The sequence below is a fragment of the Stegastes partitus genome, unplaced genomic scaffold (assembly GCF_000690725.1).
Source record: "Stegastes partitus isolate 25-593 unplaced genomic scaffold, Stegastes_partitus-1.0.2 Scaffold455, whole genome shotgun sequence".
Taxonomy (NCBI): domain Eukaryota; kingdom Metazoa; phylum Chordata; class Actinopteri; family Pomacentridae; genus Stegastes; species Stegastes partitus.
The window spans coordinates 267,146-290,719 of NW_007578186.1; the positions used below are offsets into that span (position 1 = coordinate 267,146).

The 23,574-nt window shown below is 40.8% G+C and overlaps 1 protein-coding gene across 3 annotated transcripts in view; it reads left to right on the forward strand.

The window, feature by feature from the left end:
* tp53bp2a (tumor protein p53 binding protein, 2a) overlaps positions 1-18,608 on the forward strand; it is a 30,704-nt gene extending 12,096 nt beyond the window's left edge. Inside the window, exons 3-21 of one of the 3 annotated variants that reach the window (XM_008286455.1) lie at positions 250-397; positions 1,379-1,492; positions 2,991-3,061; positions 4,232-4,333; positions 5,396-5,570; positions 5,774-5,955; positions 6,052-6,216; positions 6,402-6,440; positions 8,064-8,111; positions 9,425-9,608; positions 12,151-12,273; positions 12,492-12,613; positions 12,746-13,154; positions 14,318-15,171; positions 16,071-16,208; positions 16,423-16,556; positions 16,810-16,976; positions 17,072-17,271; positions 17,361-18,608. In XM_008286455.1, the coding sequence (XP_008284677.1) occupies positions 250-397; positions 1,379-1,492; positions 2,991-3,061; positions 4,232-4,333; positions 5,396-5,570; positions 5,774-5,955; positions 6,052-6,216; positions 6,402-6,440; positions 8,064-8,111; positions 9,425-9,608; positions 12,151-12,273; positions 12,492-12,613; positions 12,746-13,154; positions 14,318-15,171; positions 16,071-16,208; positions 16,423-16,556; positions 16,810-16,976; positions 17,072-17,271; positions 17,361-17,402 (3,417 nt within the window). In that variant the 3' untranslated portion in view covers positions 17,403-18,608. The remainder of the gene's footprint in view (positions 1-249; positions 398-1,378; positions 1,493-2,990; positions 3,062-4,231; positions 4,334-5,395; positions 5,571-5,773; positions 5,956-6,051; positions 6,217-6,401; positions 6,441-8,063; positions 8,112-9,424; positions 9,609-12,150; positions 12,274-12,491; positions 12,614-12,745; positions 13,155-14,317; positions 15,172-16,070; positions 16,209-16,422; positions 16,557-16,809; positions 16,977-17,071; positions 17,272-17,360) is intronic. The other 2 variants (XM_008286456.1, XM_008286457.1) reach the window with 2 other exon arrangements.
* The last annotated feature ends 4,966 nt before the right edge of the window (positions 18,609-23,574 follow it).

Below are 23,574 nucleotides of genomic sequence, written 5' to 3' on the forward strand. Positions count from 1 at the left end.
CTAGTAGCTGCCCTCTGATTTCTCTGTTGACATAGAGGAATGAGGCCTGGGAAACAGATACTACTATCCGTGAAGCACACATATTGTATAAACATACACCCACACTGAACCATCGGGAAGTCAGACAGCAATTACAGAGAATTGTGGTGTTCACTCCACTCACACCGACTCCACCGGGATCCTCTATCTTGTATTCTTATTTAGCCTGTCTCTATCTAATCTGTCTCTCTCTCTCCCTCCTGCCTCCAGATGTTCTTGACTGTATACCTCAGTAACAATGACCAGCATTTTACTGAGGTCCCCGTTACCCCGGAGACGCTGTGCCGAGATGTGGTGGAGTTGTGCAAGGAGCCGGGGGAAACAGACTGCCACCTTTCTGAGATGTGGCGTGGATCTGGTGAGTGACAGTGCCAGTGTACCCAGTGCTATTTTTCTCTGTCTGCATACTGTACAGAAAAAGAAATTTCAATTGTATGCTGTTTTGTTTGTGCAAGGGACAGGAGTCACTGTGTACACACTTAGTTTGTCTTCCTCCTTTGTTGAGAGTGAAATTGCTTTTCTGAAGAAGACCATACATGGAGAATTAGCTGTGTGGTCATCTGCTTGGTGATTTTTTTTTTTTAAAGGATTATCTCTTTGGAGTCTGCAATGCAAATGAAGTAGAGCCCATAATCCCTGTAACAAACACAAGCACCTAGACTTCTAGCACATCTCTCAGGTTGGATGTGGGGAGGGGGGGTTGAGATGCCTGCCTCATTTTCCCCTAACCCTTATCTAAGAGTTGAGATTTATTCAGAATCACAACTCAAGGAGCCCAGCTTCATAGCTGTTTCCATGGTGATGCTGCCGTAAGAGTGAAGAAAGTGCCAATTATTGTGTTTGAGTACTTCCACAAGTAGTCTGAAAAGAGATTGCTAAATACTGAAAAGATTGTCTCATTTTGCAGCCGTTCACGACAGGCCCCTTTTGAGTACTGGAAAAAAAACAAAAAAAAGAAAACAACAGTCACATTTTGCATCCAATTTAGATCTAAAGGTATTACTAATCTTTATATTATTGTACTTCCTGATTTATTTTCTAGTCCTGCCATTATGATAGATCAGTTTTTCTGACCTCTGCTTGGCAGTAATGTGTCAGTCCATTTATGTAATGTAATGGGCTTGAGGCTGTTGAACAAACTGCCTAAAGAATGGTTGACGCGCCCTTTGTGTTGATGAAATGAGTCACAAAACAAACAGCACATGCAAACTTGACCTACATTTGTATTGTCACACATTTTAACCTTGCACAACTTAATCTAATGAAGATGTTGAGTTTATGGGTGTGTTTTAAGCTAACATCTAAGTGCTGATTTGTTATTATGTATTATTATCTGCAGAGAGAGCTGTGGGTGAGGGGGAGAGAATGCTGGATGTGCTGCAGCGATGGGGACAGCACAGGGCAGAGGTGCGCTTCTTTCTGCGTCACAACCGAGCCCCTAGCAGGGAATCAGGTACGTGTCTATCTGCAACACAACGCTTAGCCAAAACATACAACAAATCGTGATATAGAAGCAAGGCTTTCTGTGGTCACTTCTCTCACATAGAAGTCGTGATTGTTCGAGGGCTGTCCTCAGAGAAAAGACGTTTAACACAGTACAGTAACCTCCAGAGATGTCTGCCGCCTTTAAATAGACACATCCACACAGTAAAGGAAATATACATTAACAGCCTGTCCAAAGCTGAGATTGAACCAGACCACCTCTCCTGTTTCCTCTCCAGAGGTTTGAAAATGGTTCTTTTTACACTGCCTTTATCCAGGAAAGGGTTTTATATTAGCAGGCCCTCAAATCCCCGAACAAGCCTTATTTAGCCGTACTGTTGGAGACCAGGCTGAGAGGAGGGTGTCCCAGTCATATCGTCATAAGCCTGTTACTTTTCAGTTTTCTTAGGAACACAGAAAAGTCTAGTATTTTAGTCGTGCGCTATCCTCTCAGCCCCCAGTTGCGTAACTAAGCCTTTTTACCCCTCACAGCTTGAGTCTGGCCCAGGGATTAGATGGCTGTTTTCCCTTCCTGTTATCTTAGCCTGCTCTTGTTTTCCCACACTGTTAGCTTAGCTTCCACTCAGTTTTTGCAATTCAGTTCTGTAGTACCTTTTTCTGTTACTGTATTGTTGAGTAAAGGCCATTTCATTTAGTTTCCTATTTCAGGGTGTTCATATTGGTTGTAGGACAGTTCTCAGTTCTGCCCTCAGTCCCAGTATGCAGTCACTTCACCCGTGCACCTTCCCTGATGCTGTGCATGGATGTTCTTTTTCACCAGGTCAAATAACATAATTAATTTTTTGCTGAACTGAAGTAGCTGAGTAACCTCACACCTATTAACCACTGTTTATCTTAGTATAGTCTTATATTCACACTTTCTCTTAACCAGTTGGTGTTTACCATGCATGCTGTATGTCAAGGGTTGTGTAAAACCATTATACAAGCTAAAAGGCTTTGGTCATGGGTGAGTGCTTTAAGGATAGGATATGGATTGCCAGACCCAGGCTAGTGACATGGTTGGATATTAGTTCGCAGTTGTAGACAGCCAAGCACACACATACACACGGCGAGAGTTGTGGACCCACCCACAGACGATTATGTATGAGGTTAAATCCTGAGATTATTGCAAGTCACAAAGAGCACTGATCCCAGTTGTTTCCCAGAGGAGCTAAGATCATTCAGCACTAGCCAGTCTGTTTTTTTCTAGCAGTCTACTGATGCAAATACTCCTGTACAGCAAGTCTAGAGAAACCTGTGCACCTAAATGCTTGTTTGTCAGAGACACTGACTGGCAAAAAGGCAAGAAGAAGTTCCGATCATTTTTCACAGCTGTCTGTAAAGACTAGTGCTTTGCGCAGTTTGCTGTTTCTTGACTGTGACTAAATTGGACTAAAAAGCCACCTTAGATTAAGCTCTGCGATAGACTCTGATGTCTGATGAATTCTTCTATCATGTTGGTTACTCAGGAGGTTCAAGAGGCTCAGATTCAAAGAGGAATGGAGTGAAGGGTCCCCCAGACAGAAGGATGGAGAATGGGGTGAGTGCTTAACTTCTATTTTGACAAATGGTTGATATTTTTGTGTGTTCAGCTTTAAAAGCAGATTATTCATAGCTTTGTGCAGTCAAAAATCTTATTCTATCATTTTTAAACATAGAGAAAAACACGGATCATGGATTTTTTTTTTTTTAACTTCTAAGAGCTCTTATTTGAACAACATTTAAAGTACAGTTCATGTTCTTGCCTCATTTCAGATAAAACATTGATGCATTGCTACTTAGGAGGGCTGCATAATTCATTGAATATTAATCACAATTAGGGTTATTTTTTAATAGAATAAAATGAACATGATTGACTGCAGTATTAACATGTGTACATCGCTCATTAAAAAACTGTGCACATAGGAAACAGCCCATGTAGATAAAGTCAGGTTTTTTTTTTTTTTTTTTTTTTCTGGTCATGGGCCTGTCTGAGCTGTTCCATAGAAGTGACAGAATGGGAAGACTGGAGGCTTCTCTGTGCACAGCTGCCTTCTATGGCTAGTGTCATAGCCTACATGTGAGGTGTTGACATTAGCTAGAAAGTAGTACAACATGAAAGTGAAAGAATTACACTCTACTCTAGTGCAATAAAAATGTTTTCTTCCTAATGTCAGTAAATAAAAAGGATAAATAACTGTGATCTTAGTATTGATAAAAAGTAATCATGGCGCCTGCCCTCGTAGTCATTTCCATTTTTTCCTCATTGTAAAAATCTGGGTCATATATTCCATATTAACATAAATTCTGTGACCTGGTATGTTGTTTCTTTATACATGACGAGCTAATTTGATGATGTGCCATGGGGTACTAATTAATTAGATTCAATTCACACACCCTGCAGTGCATAAATGCAAATTAAAGGTAATCAGTACATCATAACACGCACATGACTGTACTCTCATTATTGAGCTGACAATGTCACCTTTGAGAAAAAACATCGTATTGTCAATTTTAAAATCACAAAAGGCTTAGATTGAGCCTCTTTGGAGGATTGAATTTGAGCATAAAAGAATTCTAATGCTTTATTAATGTCCTCACATGTTAAGCTTGAAGGCTACTCTTTTAGTCTTGATTTAGACTTTAAATGATTGTTAATATAATGCTTTCAGCTTGTATAAAAACATGGATGAATTATTCTTTTATCCTTTTTATGTTTATTTCTGCCTAGGTGGCAACGCCCCGGATGGACATGACACTGGCCGAGCTACAAGAGATGGCTGCCAGACAGCAGCAACAGATAGAAGCTCAACAACAACTCCTCGCTTCCAAGGTGCATAAAGAAGTGCAAGATGAAAGAGGGTCCAGTAGATAGATGGGTAGATACAAGGGATGAAGAAGTTAAGTGGTGGAGATGAAAGGAAAAGCCAGAGAGAGGGGAAAAAAAATAATGGACACGACTAAAAAGGGGATTATTATGAACAAAACGTGGAAAGTTGGTGCACAACACAAATGTACTGAAACAGGCGTAATGCACTTAGGGAGTTGACAATATTGTGAGTGTATATGGAGTGGAGGTTTGTGACAGACATGTGAGATTTAAGGTGGATGGCTGGAGGTGTAGTGTTTATAATTTGAGAAGCCTGAGACAGCTTCCTGCTTTGCGTTCTCACTGTGCCGAGTACATCTGCTATTTGAACATCTCTATTCTCTTGCTTATGTTTGTTTTCACAATTTGGTCAAGCTTTATTGGTGGCGACATGAGAAACACTTGACAGAGAACAAGCATGACATAATTAAATACTTAAGTGAGCATTTTCCCCCCAATGCATTTTTTTCGTTCTTGCTGAGACACCTTAAAATGTCTCTTCTGCTTATTCAGACGTATGTACTGTATTAAGGTAACTTAAAAAACGTAAGTGTTGACTTTCTCTTTGTTTCCCTCATTAAATATGCTCTGCAAGCTGCAGCCTATGTCTTTGAGCCACTTTTGCATTCACTTCCAAGCACTGTGTATGCCTGAGGACAAAGTAGCAAGCCCAGGAATGCATCTTCCAAGTAGTCAATTACACATGAACACAGTTAAAGTAAACAGACATCACCTGAGCAGGTCTGGATAGAGGCTGTTTTGTGCTCGTCTTGGAACCGGTTTGGGAGAGCCCTGTCACATTTATGGCGTACCACGTCATAGTTCAAGACTGAATTGTATTCCTGCTTAAAGAAACAGGCACAGGAAGAATAAATCCTGAAACAGCCAGTGGCCCTTTTACTGCTATCCCCCAAATATCTTGCCAGAGTATATAGTGTCTTGTGTAAGGACACTTGGGATGTGTTTGTTTAATTAGGTTTCTTACTTTTTTTCTTTGCCTGCATGCTCCTCTCTTTTTGTCTGCAGGAGCAGCGACTGCGTTTCTTGAAGCAGCAGGAGCAGCGTCAGCAGCAGCAGGCCTCTGAGCAGGAGAAGCTCCAGCGCCTCAGAGAAAACATTGAGAATCAGGAAACTCGTCTCAAGAAGGTCCGTGCCCTCAAGGGCCAGGTGGAGCAGAAACGCCTCAGCAATGGAAAACTAGGTTAGCTCATTGACTGTGTAAATTCATGAATGGATGCCTTGTCAGAATATTCTATGCCTGACATAATGCAAGATTTACTAAACTAAATTAGGACGTAATGTGTTTTTTCAAAATCATTTTCTTCATTATGTTCTTTGTCTCTGCTTGCATCCTTTCTTCTCACTTCTCCATCATGGTCACACACCTTCTGTCTCCCTCGCCAGTGGAGGAGATAGAGCAAATGAACAACCTGTTTCAGCAGAAGCAGAGAGAACTAGTGATGGCTGCGTCCAAAGTGGAGGAGCTCAGTAGACAGCTGGATTTGCTCAAAAATGGTAAAATGGACAATGTCCATGACAACCAAAGCTCGGTGGCTGAACTGGACCGCCTCTACAAGGAGCTACAGGTGTGCAAAAATAAAATAAAATTTTATTAAACATTTGTTTTCAAGGAGCACAGATAATCAACTAACTCTTCTCTTATCTTTTGTCTTGGTCGTCAGCTGAGGAACAAGCTCAACCAGGATCAAAACTCAAAGTTGCAGCAGCAAAGAGAGAGCCTGAACAAGCGAAACCTAGAGGTGGCTGCTATGGACAAACGGATCAATGAGCTCCGAGATCGGCTGTGGAAGAAGAAGGCAGCCCTGCAGCAGAAAGAGAACTTGCCTGTAAGTATTATTACACCATAACACCATTAACACATTGACGTATTTTAAAATTCTTACTGTGACTGTCACGATTTGTCAGGATACTAATATTCATATGTGCTAAAAACTGGCAGAAATGCCTTTAAACCAAACTCCCCCTAGTGGCCTTATAATAAGGGATGTTTGTATCTCTCTTACTCCGGAAGCCTCAGATTCCCCGGCATTCAGAGCTCAGCCATGTCAGCGTAAGACTCCTCAAACTTTTTGTCCTCTGTGTGGGAAAACAATGTGAACCCCCTCACTCGATGGAATCACTTCCTATCTTTCTTTTTCCAATCTTTGATGCTCTTCCAAATAAACTGGCTGGGACTGATCATTGTTCTGATCATGTAACATAGTTCACATCTGAGTTTGCTCTCCCACTTTCTCACTCAGCTGTATTTTCAGTCCCGTTTGGCAGAAACAAGTCCTGAAGATGAGAGAGGAGTTATGAGTGCAGACGGTCATTAGACATTCAGGAATGTCAGTGGAGATTTTATCTTCTGTGGTTGCACTCGTAAAAGAAAAACAAAAGTTGAATAATCTGTCTTCTTAAAGGCAAAAGACAATTTTACTAAGAACAATGGATTATTAAAACGCATTTTATGATACATAGTAGGATTCAACACATAGAAATAATCAGCAGGGTTTAGGTGAAGCCATGATGTGTGTTAAGGTTTTGTTCTGAGCTCGCTCCCTGGTGTCTCCATGCTCCTCTTCTCCTCTCTCCCCTTCCCAGGAGTTGTTTTGTACAAAAGTTGCCATGGGACTATAAATACGAGTCCACAGACTTGTTGATGAAACTGACTGTGAGGAAGATAAATTTACATGTTCACTGCTTAAGGTTAAATGCTTGCATAGTTAGAGCAAGGATGTGAGGGTGACTTTAAAAAAAACAAAACATAATCATCCTGATTGGATGATGGATGATTTCATGTTTTCACCTTTTTAAATTACATGAGTCATTATACTCTGTCCTCTGTGCCGTACTCTAATTATGTTTCCCTAATCAAGTCCATTTTCTCTCATATATAATTAGGGTGTTTTATTGACTTTCAGCAATAACTTTCCTTCTTTCCACCAAATTAAAATTCAGCCTATTAACCATAAAAAATTGTATTACGTTTTCATGAATGCTTTTTCAGAACTGTAATGTGCTTTTTTTCCCCGGTGTTGTATATGCAAAAATTTCCCCAGGAGTGTTTAGTATGCAGTGTTTACTAAACAAATGCAGTGCACAAGATCTAAAATGGCGTATAAGTTATAACATAAATAATAAATGTTATAATGGAGATTTAACATATCCTTCAGAAGCTCTGCTGGAGGCCTTTTAGATAAATAAGCAACTTGTGCCCTACTTTAAAACACGGCAACTTGTCTTTTAATATCCCCTTGACATGTATGAGAAAGTAGAAACAGCACATAGAAAGGTATTTGCATGTGTGTTAGCATTTGTGTGTGTGTGCATCTGCGTGTGTGTGATTTCGAGATGAAGGCCTGAATAGGCCCTAGAGAGGAGGTGATTTACCCACACCCTGCCTAGAATCGTAATGAGTGGACCTTTTTCACACCAGCACAAAGACACACCACATCCAAACTGATTTCTCCTCCAACCAAACAGCAAGCGCCTGGCTGACATCACCCAGCAAACACATCTAACCATACTGACTGAAGAGAGGTAGTGTGAGAGCTGCCAGGGGAGAGCCATCCCACATCTTAGTCACATTCAGTTCAGGAAACACTGAGAAAAGGCTAATATTAGATTGGAAAAGGGAGATTATTTGGTAATTTGAACTGCTGTTGCATGTTTGTGCTTTTGTTTTCTCAAGAATGGCTATCCTGGTAAAGAGAGGGCTTCAAAAGACACTCATCTTCAGGTAACTAAACTAGTATTGGAGCTGTACATTTGTATCTGTTTGCTTTTTAATCCTATCTTTTAAATATGATTTGGCACATCAGATTCCATTACTTTTTGTATTAGTTTCACTTTTGTTTCAACGTGCACAGTGTTCATTTTGATTAGACAGTTTCTAATATTGCCATTATCTATAAAAAAAGTATTTTTTTTGTATGAGTTGAGTTATAAGAACTTCAACCAAGTTTGACAAGAAGGTTAACCAGCATGATAGATTTGGGAAGTATAAAAGCACATATTTCCTCTATAAGATGTTGGTGAAAGTACTGTCTTGCAACTTCAAGATTTCTGTTATTCATTTTTAAATCAACCATGTTAAAGGTTGTGCTGTCAGCATGGACTGTACATCACCTGTAACCCACATTGCTCAGAAATCGTGTATTGAAACAGCATTCCAGTTGCAACATGCTTTATAAAAAACACAATGCTATTGAAATAAGAGTGTGCAAATGTTTTGATAAATATTACACCAGTAACTGAATTACATTTCATTACAAAAAAAAGTTATTCAGTAGTACCAATACTTTTAACTACTTTTAACTAAACACCAGTGTGAGTAGTTTAAGGTAGTTCTCAGGAGATGTTGGTCTGTCATTCCAACATTATTGTCCAGCATATAATACCTAATTATCCATGGGCTGTTGCCTGTTTGTGGCATTTCTAGACAGTTACGGTGCTTACAAAACCAATCCAAAATAATAGGGATCCTTGACCTACCGTCAAGCCAAACCTTGGGGTATACATTTTTACTTGTCTGTTTCTTCATGACAGTGCACTTCAGACACTCAGTGTCTCACTGAAATGACCTTTCTTATAGCACCACCCACAGGACAAAAAAATGAAGAAGACTGTCTTGCAATTTTTTAATGCTTCTATATTCACCAAAAATAACTTGGTTTGAGTGAAAACATGGCCTCCTCTGGTGCCCTACACAGGTCAACGTTTCATCCTAAGAGTATGAAAATTCCCTACCTATTTATTATCTAATACATTTTTTTTATATGTTTGTTGTTCAGTGAAGAATATCACAGCTTTAGTAACCTGCTATAAAATTTTCCACTCATTATCTACTGTCTCAATCATTTCAGCATGCTTTCTGTGATACTCACCTCCATCTCAACAGTTCATGGTCTTGGTTGCCATTTTGTCATCTACACATTTTTGTGTCTGAATAGTTCTTTCTCTCTCTCTCTCCCCCCACTATAGTACAAGATATCTCCAGTACTCACACTGACCCTTCTGTTTTTTTCCCTTTCTTACCCTTTCATTGTACAGGTGCCCTCTGATGGCCAAGCCGGACAGCAGTCAGGTCCGTCTCGTGTGGCAGCAGTCGGCCCATACATCCAGTCGTCCACTATGCCCCGGGGCCCAGTGAGACACGATCTGCTTGTGAAACCGGCCTACCCAGACGGCACTGCCACCCTACCAGCCCACGACCCACAGAGCAAGGCCGGGACAGGTGAGCAACCAGATACAGCGTGCTGTCTGCAGCCTTTCACCTCGTAACTCAAGCCTTCTTCCTTTCAGACTATGACTTGGGTTTCTGCTGACTTGGCAGCAGGCCTTCACTTTGTCCCATTTGTGATTTTACATAAAATTTAGTTAAATTTGGCAATTGCTGAGTCTGCAACAGCTCTCTGAACAACAGAGCAAAATTAAATAAAGAGTGAATTTTCAGTAGTAAAGAGTCCTCCACTACGAGGTGCTCTCAGTTATTTTTCCCTTTGTTTTTGTTAATGCCATCATTAAGCTGGGTATGTTTTTGTGAATGAAGTGTAACAACACTGTACTGCCTCCAGCAGGAGCAGATGAGTCTGGAACAGCTGCGGGTTGTGATGTTGCTTTGAGCTCAGAAGGTAGTTTGTTACCTCCTGGTTGGTGTGTTGTGATGTAGCATTGCTGAGTCTGAACATCTTTGTCTTTTTTCCTCGCTCTCCTGACATTTTCTGAACAAAATACGGTTTGCAGTGTGTGAAACAGTTTTTGAACCAGTGTTTTTATTGCCATCTTTTTGTACCTTTACATAGTCTCATAGTTCACTAGTCTTAAGTGTGTGTAAGGAGTTATTCACACCCAAGAATTGTAGCAGATGTTTCAAATAATGCTTCCTGTAATAACCAGACAGTAAAGAAATAATACAATAGTGTAGATCCTTCTGCTCTGCTTTCAAGGTTTAGCGTAGTTGATATTTAGAATCAAACATGTTGATAAATCAGGCATTGATTTATAAAGAAGCTAGGACAATTAGGAGAAAAATGAGGGTAACATCATTATTTTTTTAGGTAAGTCCTCACTAACTATAATGTAAAAGTCTGATTCAAAGCCCAAAAAAGACAATTGGGCACAACTGACATTGATTTTGAACACATACAGAGCACCTGATTGGAAAGCTAGTTTTACAGAATACATTGCTTTACAAATAATAAGCAAATTAAGTCAAGCGTCGCTTTAGTCCTTATTTTCTTTTCGAGTCAAGTCTGAGAGATGGGACAGAGTAAGCTGTTGCTGCACCAGCACCCCCTCCCTGTGGACTGCAGTAGCACGTGTCCTGTGTAATGGAGTTGAAAGTCTAGCCAAAGCAATGACAGATCAGAGCAACGTTTAAAGATGTTCTTTTTGCCATCCTCTACACATTTATTCTTTCTGATGTGCGCCATCTCTGAATTGTTCTCTTAGCCCTAAACAGTTCCTTCAGTGGATAGTGAGCCAGCAGTGTGCTTCTGTTATTAAAAATGAATGATCCTACACCAAAATTAGTCATTACAGAACAACAGCAGAAGGATCCCCCCCCTCCCTCATTCTTCCTCTAACCTCCTTATCATCTCGTGTTTTCCTATTTAAAGCAAAATCCACTTACAGGAAGTAAAAGTAATAGATTTATCCTCAGTCTGTCATGTTGTTGCATGCAATTATTTCTGCATGCTGAGTTGATTTGCAGTATGGAAAGAAGAGAGATAGGGATGGGCGGAGACGCAGAAGAATCTGCTCTTACTGTACACCCACTCTCAGTTCCTCTCTGTCGGGGATAGTATCAGGCAGGATCCTGGGGGTTGTACTGGTCTCTGCATGGCCCCTCAGGGGGGGCCCTTGCTTGGGCCCAACCAACATCATGTCTAGAGCAAAGGGAGATCTGGAGCTTTAAGGCTACTTTGTTTTTCTGTCTTTTTGAATGCATCTGCCTCAGAAGCCATGTTCTTGCTTAAGCCTCTGAAAGAGCTGCGGGCTAAGAGAAAAGGTACACACTTGTGTTTGTTTGTGTGTGCATATATTCCTCTCAATAGGCTCTATCTTTGTTCACTTTTCATGACAGCTATTGTCATGGAAAGAGATGAAAAGATTAGATTTTTAAAAAATTGTTTCTTTGCTGAATTTGTAGTCCTGTTTGCTTGTTTTGTTGCTGTGTTAAAGCGTGCTTGTTGAGCTCTCTCCTCACTTCTTTTTCTGCAGCTCTAAATGGGTCAGTTGGAACAAACACATAACCTTCACTTGAACTGACATTCTGTGTGGATTGTGACCAATGCAATCTGGTCTTGTCTGCAAAATGTGTGTTTGTTGATGTATTTGTATAACTCCTCTTCAGAGGGAACATTTAACTACAGTCTGTAGGCACTGTGATGGAAATCGTCATGTTTTTACCATCTTTGGTGTGATGTTCATCTTGCTTGTTGCAAAAGTCCCATGCTTTTGTGGCTCATCTGATTGAATATCTGCCGACATCTGGCTTGGTCCTAGTCAGTCAACCAAAAAAAGCAAATGATGAGCAAGAGGGAGGAAAAAGGCTACAAAATCTACAGTATTTTACCCTCAAAAACCCTAAATTGTTTGCTCTGCGTGACTCTTAACAGCACAAAGCTCTGTAAACTTTGTGTTTTATCTGGATAATAACGACTGAAGCTAGTTCTCACTGTGTGTGTTGGTGCTTTATTTTATCTATCTTTCAGTGTAAAATTTTGTGGCATGCAAACATTTATATCTTCTGTTATCCTCTGCTGGTCCTTCAGGTCCTCAGCCATCCAAGCTGGCAGACTGGAGCTCTTCAGGTCCAGAATCCAACACAAATGGCCATGGTCCAGCCTCAACACTGCCACGTATGACCTCTCACTCCAATTCAAATACAGAACAAGGTAAGATGCATACATGCATGCAAATACCATATACACAAGTAGCATTTCCACAGAAACTGAACTACATTCTCTTCCTGTTACTCTGAACACTGTAACTGTTGATAAGGTAGAACAAAAAATGTTCCAAAGGGGCTTATGTTCTGTCGTTTTTTACAATAAAATCATGCCTGTACATGAGACAAAACTGATTTCTGCCTCTGCATTTGCTTTGTGCTTAGATGACTCAGAACTGAAGAGAGACAGGAAGGTGCGTCCATTTTCCATGTTTGAGCCAACAGAGGTTCCCACTACCTCCCTTCGCAAAAACCAGAGCAGTGATGACCTGGTCAGGGATGCTCAGGTGAGAGGAAAGAAAAACACATCCCTCATCTCATTAGAGGAAAAGGATCACTACTGAGAAGTGTGTTTTTTTTTTACCAGCAAAAGTGCACCCTAGCATCTAACTTGCAATCTTTCTCTTCTTTCAACTCAGTCTGCTCCCAAGGCTCCCGTCAAGGTGCCTCCCCCTGTCCCCACCAAACCGAAAGGTCCCGGTGTTGTGCCCTATGGCAAACAAGGCCTCAACACAGGCACATTCCCTAAAACCAAGCCCCATAGCCAGCAGCCCACAGCTGCCCAGGGCCGCAGCCCTCTCCCACCCTCACAGAGCCAGACACTCCCCCTTCCCTCCAAGCAGGACACTCCACCTGCAGCCACAGTGCGGCCCTTCACTCCAGAGCTGCCCTCGTCCAAAGATGCCAACCTCAGCAAGCCACAGACATTGGCGGCCAGCTCCATTTACTCCATGTACACGCAGCAGTCTGGCTCAGGAAAGCCCTTCCAGCCTGGTGTGCAAGGTGCTCTGACCAGGGCTCAAACCCGCACCAATGGATTTGTCAGTGGTAAGAACATCTATAAACCTAGTGTTTAATCAATCTAACCTTGCAACAGGGCATCCTGTGGTTAAACCGTGTTTGATTATACAATACATATATTACATATAAAAGAAGGAGAACAGAAAAGAGGGTTCTGTGTCCCTTTGAGTAGAATGAACATTAAAGCTGAAGACTAATGATGAAATATTAAAAAATATATAGGCCTCTATCAAGCATAAACACAAGTGTCTAGTTGTAAACAAGGGTAAAGCAAAGCAGTATGCTGTGTCCCTTGAGTTATATTCAGTGTAAGGTAAAGCTGCTGCAGTCCAGCATATTCAACAAGACAATATTCACACGTCACTGACTAGAGGAGCAGCTAGAGAGGCTAAGCCATCTGTTACATCTCCCCTTAGCAAACACAGTCACAGGCAACCATACCTGCTGTTACTGACTTAAATTGTGGAAATGAAATGGAAGCAATTTTACTCAAGGAACTGGGTAATTACACTGGAGTTCTTCTGCTCTACTGAGAGATACATGGAAAAGACAAATAAAGAAACTGCGTAAATTTGTTGTATAAATAAATAGGTGTATAAAAGAAATCACATATGATTTTAATCAAGTAATTCATTATAAAGTAATCTAGATTACTGTTATTATCATTACGTATCATATCACTGGCAGTAGCTGGTTTTGAGAAGGCTTATGTTCAAAGATAAATTACTGCAAAAATCTTTACTCAGTTGAACATTCTTTACCAGTGCTTTTACCAGTGAAGCAATAACTTGTATTAAATACAAAAATGTCAATTAGCTGCAGGTTTACAAACTTCAGGATTCTTTACAACCATCACTGTTAAAACTTTCACAGGTTAGCAGAGTCACCTTGCAGAGTTATATACAAAATGTAATGCTTAATTAGCAGGATGACTTTCATTTTATTAGCTTGTGTTAAAGGCCGTCATAGTGAGACTCAATGCTCTAATTATCATGCTATATTACTTTGTGTTTTTGTCAGTTATAATTTGTAGTGCAGGTTTAACAAATCTGTTTCATTAAACTGACTTGTTCCAAATCAAAGGTAGCAGGGAAAGGAGAAGTGAAAGTAGGCCTAAAAGGTTCATGTAACAATTAACACAAGCTCACATCTCTGCAGTCTTAAAACTTGTTTCCTGTTTCTGTTGGCAGTGTATGGTAAACCAGTGATACCCAGTGGAGGTCAACATCTAGAGAACCCCTACCTAGAGCGCCGGTCCCCTGCTCTGGAAGTTGAAACCGATCACAGTGGAGCCAACAGTGTGGGTCCCAGTACATCTGAGGGCCCACCGCCAGAAACAGAGCGCATCCCCCGGCCCCTCAGCCCTACCAAGCTGCTTCCCTTCATTTCCAACCCCTACAGGCATCAGAGTGATGGTGACCTGGAAGCTCTGAGAAAGAAGCTCTACAACGCCCCAAGGCCCCTGAAAAAACGTAGCTCCATCACAGAACCAGAGGGTCCCGCAGGGCCCAACATTCAGAAACTCCTCTATCAGAAGACCACACTGGCAGCTATGGAGACCACAGTGACCACACCAACCACTCCCACGTATGCTGGCGAAGCAGAGAAGGCAGCGAATGGATCTGTGGGGCCACATGTTCCAAGCCCTCTGAGTGGCTCAGAAAGCCGCCCTTCAGAAGCAGGACGGAATCTCGAGGGAGGGCAGCTCCCACCTCACATCCCAGGTGCTAATGTCCCCATTCCAGTGTCTGCTGAACAGACCAAACCACCCTTAGTTATCCCAGAGAGTGAGGACATTATCCCCCCTCCTCCACCATCCCACCCTGCCCCAAGACCAGATGATGCTCTTTTCCCACCGCCACCCCCTGTTGGTTTGGAGGACACAATGCCCAACCTGCCTCCTCCACCTCCAGAAGGTTTCTTGGAGGAGTTCCCTCCCTACCCACCACCCCCATACCCCAGTGGAGCAGAGCAGGACAGCTTGGGAGAAGACACCTTTAACATGAAGGCACCTGAGGTCACTGGACAGGTCACTCTGCCACCGGTATGAATCACTACCTTAAACTCTTGAATCACAGTTAATATGTGGCTCTCAGCTGTTTGTTTCTCAAGGCTATTACACTGATGGTATAAAGGGCCCCAGTCATTACAGTCCACAGTAGCGATTACAGATTACACCAATTTGCTTATGTGCTACATGTGTTTTTAAATCCTCTCACATGTTTGTTTGTTAGTTCCACAGGGGCAGGTCATGAGTTACAGTTAGTTCATATCCTACTTTTCAATGATCTGCTGGTCAACAGCAGTGACCTGATCTGATGTTATATAATGGAAAAATCCCTGTTCAGTACTGCTTTTGTTTCAGGTGAAAATGGGCCTTATTCTGCTCACACTAAGCGGATGCCCGTAGCACTTTCCCCCATTTGCTAAGACGCATTCTAGGCTGAAAATAAACACCAGTTTACATTTTCTTATTGCTAAGCTCTCAGTGCCACTCCTTAAGCGGTTTTGATATAGAATTGGCAGTTTCTACCATGAAGGAACAAACCAATTAGAAATCAGTGTTTTGACCCATATTCCCCCTTGGTCCCCTCCTTTTTTCACCTCCACCTAAGACCCATTTAAAAACTGAATACATTTTTTGACTTCTCTGGGTGGTAATTGTCCCTAATCCGGTTGCATAATCAAGGTTTTAAAAGGAGTGAGTTCATTTTTCCTCAGCTTCTGCACATAAACTGGATTAGTGATGCAGTAAGAGTTGGAAAAACAAGTCACTCCTCTGCTCACTCCAGACTGAGCACAACCGAGAGTGGATGTCTCAGCAGGACAGACTTCAGGAGAAAACTCTAGCAGACTCATGTTTGAGATTTACATTTCTCTCCTATGGTTGTAATGGCTGTTAAAGATCATTTCTGTGATCTACAATCATGATTGTGTCTTTAGGGAAAGAGGACCAATTTGCGCAAGCCCGGCTCTGAACGCATCGATCACAGCATGAGAGTCAAGTTCAACCCACTGGCGCTGCTGCTCGACTCGTCTCTGGAGGGAGAGTTTGACCTGGTTCAGAGAATCATCTATGAAGTAAGACATTTATTTTGTCCACAGGGAATTATCTTCTATCTATTTTAACTTTTGCTTTATTTGGTTTATTTGCTGTTTTTTTTGTTTTTTACTTGTGCTTATAATCGATGGTAATATAATATCAGAAAGCTATTACTATATTTCACTATATGCTGTTGTTACAATGAAACCTCTATAAAGTCTGTCTCCCTTTATCGTAATTTCTCAATCTCAGGTGGAGGATCCCAGTCAGCCCAATGATGAAGGAATCACTGCTTTACACAACGCTGTCTGTGCTGGACACACAGAAATCGTCAAGTTTCTGGTTCAGTTTGGCGTCAATGTCAATGCCGCTGACAGCGATGGCTGGTAAGTTCACTGCTGACTTAGTTAATCTGGGGACGATTTTAAATTAAATGTTGTTTTTGTTTTTTGAGTTGAATCTGAATAAATCTCAACAAAATTCTGCTGACTGTTACCAGAATGTAGTTTTTGCACTCAACACCTTAAAAGCTCAGCGCTACTATTCATTCACTGCCAGTCATTATTGTTCCTCGTGATATTTCTAACATCCCTCCCCTCTGTTCTTTCCTCTTATTTTTCCTTTTTCGTCTTAATTAAGGACACCTCTGCACTGTGCTGCATCCTGCAACAATGTGCAAGTGTGCAAGTTCCTGGTGGAGTCTGGTGCCGCAGTGTTTGCTATGACTTACAGTGACATGCAAACAGCAGCTGATAAATGTGAAGAGATGGAAGATGGCTATACCCAGTGCTCTCAGTTCCTTTATGGTCAGTAAAAAAACTCTGTGTATTATCCCTTTATTACTTCCTATTTGCTTTTTGCTGTGTCTCATTTAATGTGCTTTTCATGCTTCTTTTGCCAGGCGTGCAAGAGAAGATGGGCATCATGAACAGGGGCGTGGTCTACGGTCTGTGGGACTACGCTGTGGAAAACCAAGATGAACTCTCCTTCCGTGAGGGAGATTGCATGACCATCATCCGCAGAGAGGACGAGGATGAGATCGAGTGGTGGTGGGCACGCATGGGCGACACTGAGGGTTACATTCCCCGCAACCTCTTAGGGGTGAGTCATGAGTCACTAGTAGTGAAATGTGTGTTTATATTTATGTACAAATGTGCAGTTCTGACATGTGTTCTTGTTGTGTCTAACAGCTCTACCCCAGAATAAAACCAAGACAGAGATCCCTGGCTTAAAAACACAAAGATCCCTGCACATTTCCAGTCTGGCAGAACTCTCCAAAAAAAACACGCAAATACAAACAAACATACACAGGCTTTAACAGACTGGGGAAAGAAAAGGACACTCCTGAAATGAAGAAACAAGGACACACCAAACAATATGAAGGATCAGCTATTTCTGGCACTTTTCTGTATCTACAACAGAGGGATTCTCGTTTGCTTATTTTTTCAGACCACACTGTGTACTGAGTACTTAAGACACTAATCGCTGTGTTTTCCTTCATTCCACTGTTTTTGTAATTAGTGTCTGAATCTATTTCCGAAGTGACAGAAACTCAAATGTTGGGATGTAAATGGAACAAGCAGTATTTTTATCCCTAGAAAGTGATTTTTACACTTTTGACTTGTCTTTTAAAAACTTGCTGTCAGGGGATACTGGTTATTTTCTAACACACCTGGGGCTCTACATTGCATGAGGCGAATGAGTGGATGATGATGACAATGCTTTTGAGATGCTGTTACCATGACAATCTTTAGGGGCTTGTTTCTCGTTGTTTGTGCTGAGTAACTGTGCCTCTGCGTAACTGCGCTGGAGGTGTAAAGATTCAATTGTGGTCACCACTTTTCTGGCTAAACAAATGGTGGTGGGAAAACGGTGATGAAGCTTTCGATTGATCTCTTGCTGTTCACTCTGTGGTCAATGATACCCAGAAAGCCAGTCTGCTTTCCTGCATTGGCACGTGGTTGAGATGCCATAGATACTGTGTATACATGTATTTCTGTCACTGAAACTAGTGAAATGTGACTGTAGGAATTGTATTGTTATAAAAACTGACTTTCACACTCGTAAGAGACCCTTTAAACAAGAAGGAGATACCATGCAGTATGAATTTTTATATTTTATTACAGTCATTCCATTACAGTCCAGTAATGTAAGACAGCGAGGCTAATATCAGAAACTTTGCCCTTTTGTAGCAATCAATAAGAGGTGTCACACTATACTGTAAAGTCACAGCAATGTCCAAGTGAAACCATGTCTTAAAAGCAAAAAAAATATAAAGATGGAACTTAAAATATCCCAAACTCAACTCATCACGTATCTGTCACTGCAGATGTATTTATTTTTGTTACATTTTTCTTTAGCTCTTTTGTCAGAACTATAACCACAAGTGTACTGTAGTATTTCAAATATTTACAATAAAATACTTTCTACTAAGGTCATTTAACCGTGTTGTTACTGACGACAAATGCAGTTTCATCCAATGTTCTCATACTGGTCATAATAGCAAAAATGTTGTACCACATTAGTTCAACTCCATGCATATTGCCCTACTGTGCAACACCTGTTAACTTCATAACAAATGGTATTAAAAGGTTCAACAAAAAAAAATACATTTGCTGCCCTCTGCTGGACAGAAGGTGAAACTTTGACCTCTACACACAAGAATAAAATCCCCTCAAGTGTTACAAAATGTACCACTTGATTAGGCAGACATTAACAAAATGATACCTGAGCATCTGTTTTATTACCATACATTATATCTTCTTGTGGGTGCACTGAAGTGATATCCAGAGGTGAAAGAAGTACTCAGATCTTGGGCTAAAGTAAAAGTACCGATACCACAGTATGGAAATACTCATTACAAGTAAAAGTCATGCACTTAAATGTATATTGAAGTAAAGTCTAATCATCAGTATATATATATAAAACTACTCCAACAGAATGGCATCTTTAAAGATTAAATATATTATTGGATCATAATTATTGATGCATGGATGTGTTCATCACTTTAATGCTGGAGTTGGAGCTACTTTTTATAGTTTATTTGCCAGGCAGCTTGTAAATTTCCCCTCAGGGATCAATAAAGTTTTGTTTTAATCTGTGGTATTACATTATAATTTATCTGTTGATTGCGTTTTGTGTTAAGATTCTGCAAAGTGCCCTAAGTCATCAAAGATAATAAATCAAATAATGCAGTGGAATGATAATAAGAAGGGTGTATTTTCCTCTGAGCTGTAGTGGAGCCAAACTATAAAGTTGCAGAAGGTGGCTCGGTGTTTAGCATTGTTCCCTCGCAGCAAGAAGGTTGTCGATTTGTGTCCCAGTGTGGACACCCGGGATCTTTCTGCATGGAGTTTGCATGTTCCCCCGATGCAGCGTGGGTTCTCTTTGGGTTCTCCGGCTTCCTCCTTCCACAAGGTCCAAAAAACATGTTGAGGTTAATTGGTGATTCTAAATTGTCCATAGGTTTGAATGTGAGTGTGCTTGGTTGTCTGTCTCTAAGTGTAGCCCTGTGATAGACTGGTGACCTGTCCAGGGTGTCCCCTGCCTTCACCCTAAGTCAGCTGGGATAGACTCCAGCCCCCCCGCGACCCTAGTGAGGATTAAGCGGTGTATAGATAATGGATGGATAATGGATTACGTACAAGTAATTGTACTTAGGTACAGTACTTTAATAAATGTGTTTAGTTATTTGACTGCAGCAGATATCAGTATTTTCTTCAAGGTATGCATTTGTCATTTTGTTTTCCTGTCTCGTCGCTTCAGAAAAGTACCAGGCAGAAAAAAGGGTATTGTAGTTGGACTAACGTGTAAAATCAAGTCACATTTGCCTTATGCCATGTGAGGACAAAGGATTTAAAATGGACTTAAATAAGATAAATCTGTAAGTCTGCAGTGTATACAGCGTTAAACAGATGATTGATGTGTAGCTAAACTACTGACCTTACAGCTTTTTGTGGAAACATTTATCGATCTACAAGAGTTTTTCAGTGATTTTTCATTCAGTCGGAGGTTTTTCGAGGGCACAGCAACAGACAGCTATTAGCGGTAACATTTTTGCATTCGAGTAGACATTTGTGCCATTTTCAGTTTTCTGTATTGGGGAACATGATGACAGGTGTTTTTAATTACCCAGGTGCTCCATATTCCATTAAACTCTTCTACTGTCAAAACCAACACCAGCAAACGTTATTAACACTGGAGCAGGCAAGGCATTAGAGACATTAAAGAACCTTCCCTCTTTTGTTTAACTTCAGTCTCCCAGGACTAAATAATTACTGAACATTGCAGAAAAATAATTCCTTTTACCCATCTATCTACAAATGAGAGCGCACAGCCCAACAGCATTGGGGCAAAGGGAATAATTGGTGTACCAAATGCAATATGTGTTTTTCTTTAACCGTCGTGATGATAATTTGGGGCGCTCATATCTTCTGCAGGGTAAACAAATTACAAGGCTGAAGTGATGTGTTCACAACAGGTTCATCTGCTACACTGAAGACTCCCAGGGTTTTGTAATTGAGCTGATCCTACCATCCATATGGACTGAAAATAGGATATTTAGAGATATAAAGCTAAAGCGAGACTGAAAGGATGCACAGATCCTAGCAGCTAATTTAAGCAAGCGGACATGATCACAACAACAATATATGTCAGCTACGTTTACCATCCTCACCATCGTAATTTACTGTGGCTGCTAATATTTTTCCAATTAGCATTAAACACAAATTATTCTAAGGCTGATGACAATGTGATTAGATTTCCAGGTACCTCATCACCGAGGGCAATTAGAATTTTTGACACAATGTTGGTACTAAATAAAAAGTCAGACGGTCGCCAAAGTTTCTTCAACTTCTGAGATGTTCGTTGCTGTTTCTGTCTTAACCACAAATGTCTTGTCATCATATTAATCCTGAATGCTATTTAGTAAAAGGCAACTGGATTTCACTTTTTGGTTCCTGAAGAAGTTTCGGCCGTCATTCAACAGGCTTCTTCAGTTCTGTATGACTGATGGATAGTCCCAGTTATACATTCACATACTCCCATCTCACATGGCTGATGGCCTGTTAACTCCCCATGACTCTGAGGCCTCGAGGTGTGAATGGGTGTGAAATTGCCAGGTCAGGGATGACACCCTTCTGGGAAAAGATCTCAAGACTACATTATATGTGCTTTATGTGGGGTTGTAGACCCTTCCTCTATTTAGAGATGGCTGTTCCAGTTCAACATAAATAGCTTCCATCACTTCTCTCTTGAACCACTGGACAGAGAAGACAGACGATTTGAGAGAGAATTAAAGATTCACACTTTGAGGCCTGTGAGTCATGGGTAGTAAATGGGCCATGTAGAGACAATATGTATCTTGGACTCCCCATCAGTCGGTTGGAATTGAAGAAGCCTGTTGTGAGACATCTTTAACTCTCCTTTTATCTTAGTGGTCAATTTGACCCCATTCAATGTTTAACATCTCTAAATAAGTGATTGACACATTTTTTCAGTTTTATTTAAAGGGCTATTTACACATAAACTTGGGTAACAATTTTACTAAGGATAATTTTCTGGAGGTTTAAATTGCTGGGGTCAAATTGAACCCAAGGATAAAATATGTCAGTAAATTTGAAGGTAATAGGAGGGTTAAGTACCGAAAGGAGAAGTCTAGTTGTCTTCTACTGAATCTTTAAAGAAAACCACCACTATTATTGGTAGGATTCATCCTCTTAGAACCATGAACAGTTGTGGATATTTAAGATTAAAGAAACCAGACAATTAAACCCAATTGCCATCCACAGTGGTATGATTTTGCATGTTCAACATCTTAGGCCTTTACGTAATCAGCTTCCTCAGATGATGCAACTTATGTTTCAGTCAAGTCACATAGCTGGATCTTCATTCATCACTGTCAACCAGGACACACTAGGACAAAAGGGTTGCACTTCGTGATGTAACTACAGCATACCTACCGTACGTCTACATGTGAACTGCTTTGGGTGCCACTGTTGCCATGGTAACGAGCATCACTGACACTTCTTTCTCCGTGGGCTTCAGTGAAGTTCTTCTGCGGCGTCTCTTGGTGAGCTGTATGGGGTTAATGCAGCTGGATGTTTGAGACATAATCCCTACGCTGCACAAATCCCCCTGATGGATTGGAATAAGGAGTTGAGATAAAAGGCTGAATTCAGCGTCAACACTGCCCACCGAACATGACTAACTGCATTCATAATTGATACGTACATCCATAATGGATTAAAAGTTCTGTATAAATGAGAGAGGCAGTCATAAGTAATATGACAGATCGCTGCTGTTGTTTCCTTTTCTAATCACAGCTCTCATTGATCTCTGCACTACGCTAGCATGAGCCCTTTGTGTTTTTTATGAGCGCTGTGAAGACCTGCAGGGTGTGTGCACACAGATAAAGGTCTGATCTGTTTACTCGTGCCTTGTGCCGTATAATGACTAAAGTCCCATGTACTGTACATCCCCTCTGGGCATCTTACTTAATTGGGTTTATGCATCTCTTGGAAGAGGAACAGGGGAGACTGATGGAGCCAGTTTTCCTCACAGGCACCTTCATTAAGTGTTGAGCTTCTGTGTACATAACATCCACACTCACTGGGCTGTGAGATCTGCCTCACCATGAATCTCAGCTCATTTAGAAATGCAAGAATCATATTTTTACCCAAGGGTCTGGACGCAAGGGAGGCGAGGAAACAGATGAAGGAGCTGCAGGTGGAATCTGTATGTCTGAATGTGAGTAATGTGACTTCCACAAGCAACCAAAAGTGCTTTAATAAAGATAAAACATAGAGCAAGAGCTACGGTGACATCTTTAGTTTGTCTTACAAACATCCACCATCCTCTGTGAATCTGCAGTCAGCATATATCAAGTGATATTTAAACCTGTTGTGATTTAATTATTCTATGCAGTGAAACATTTTTATTTATTTATTTTTTACCATTATCTTGTTATTTTTTTAAAGACCCAAAAATGCTGTTTGAGTCTGGCTTATTTTGTCTGTGCTCTTCTCATTGGTTTTCTCCCTTTTGTCAGGATAAACCAAAGAGACACTGGTTTCTGTCTGGCTGCAACTGACGATTATTATCATCGTCGATTAATGTGGCATTTATTTTCTTGATTAATAGATTATTCTTTGATCGTTAAAAAGAAAAAATCAGAAAATGCTGAAAAATGACTATCAGTGTTTCCCCAAAGCCCAAGATGATCAATACTGTTGTTTTGTCCACAAACTAGAGATATTCAGTTTATTGTTATACGTAGAGGAGTAAAGAAACTAGAAAACATTAAATTTTTAGAACCTGAGATCTGAGGATTTTCTTTTTAAAAGAGTATTAAAACTGATTTATTAACTTTTGCAGTGATTTGCTGGTACGGGAACCTTAGTATCA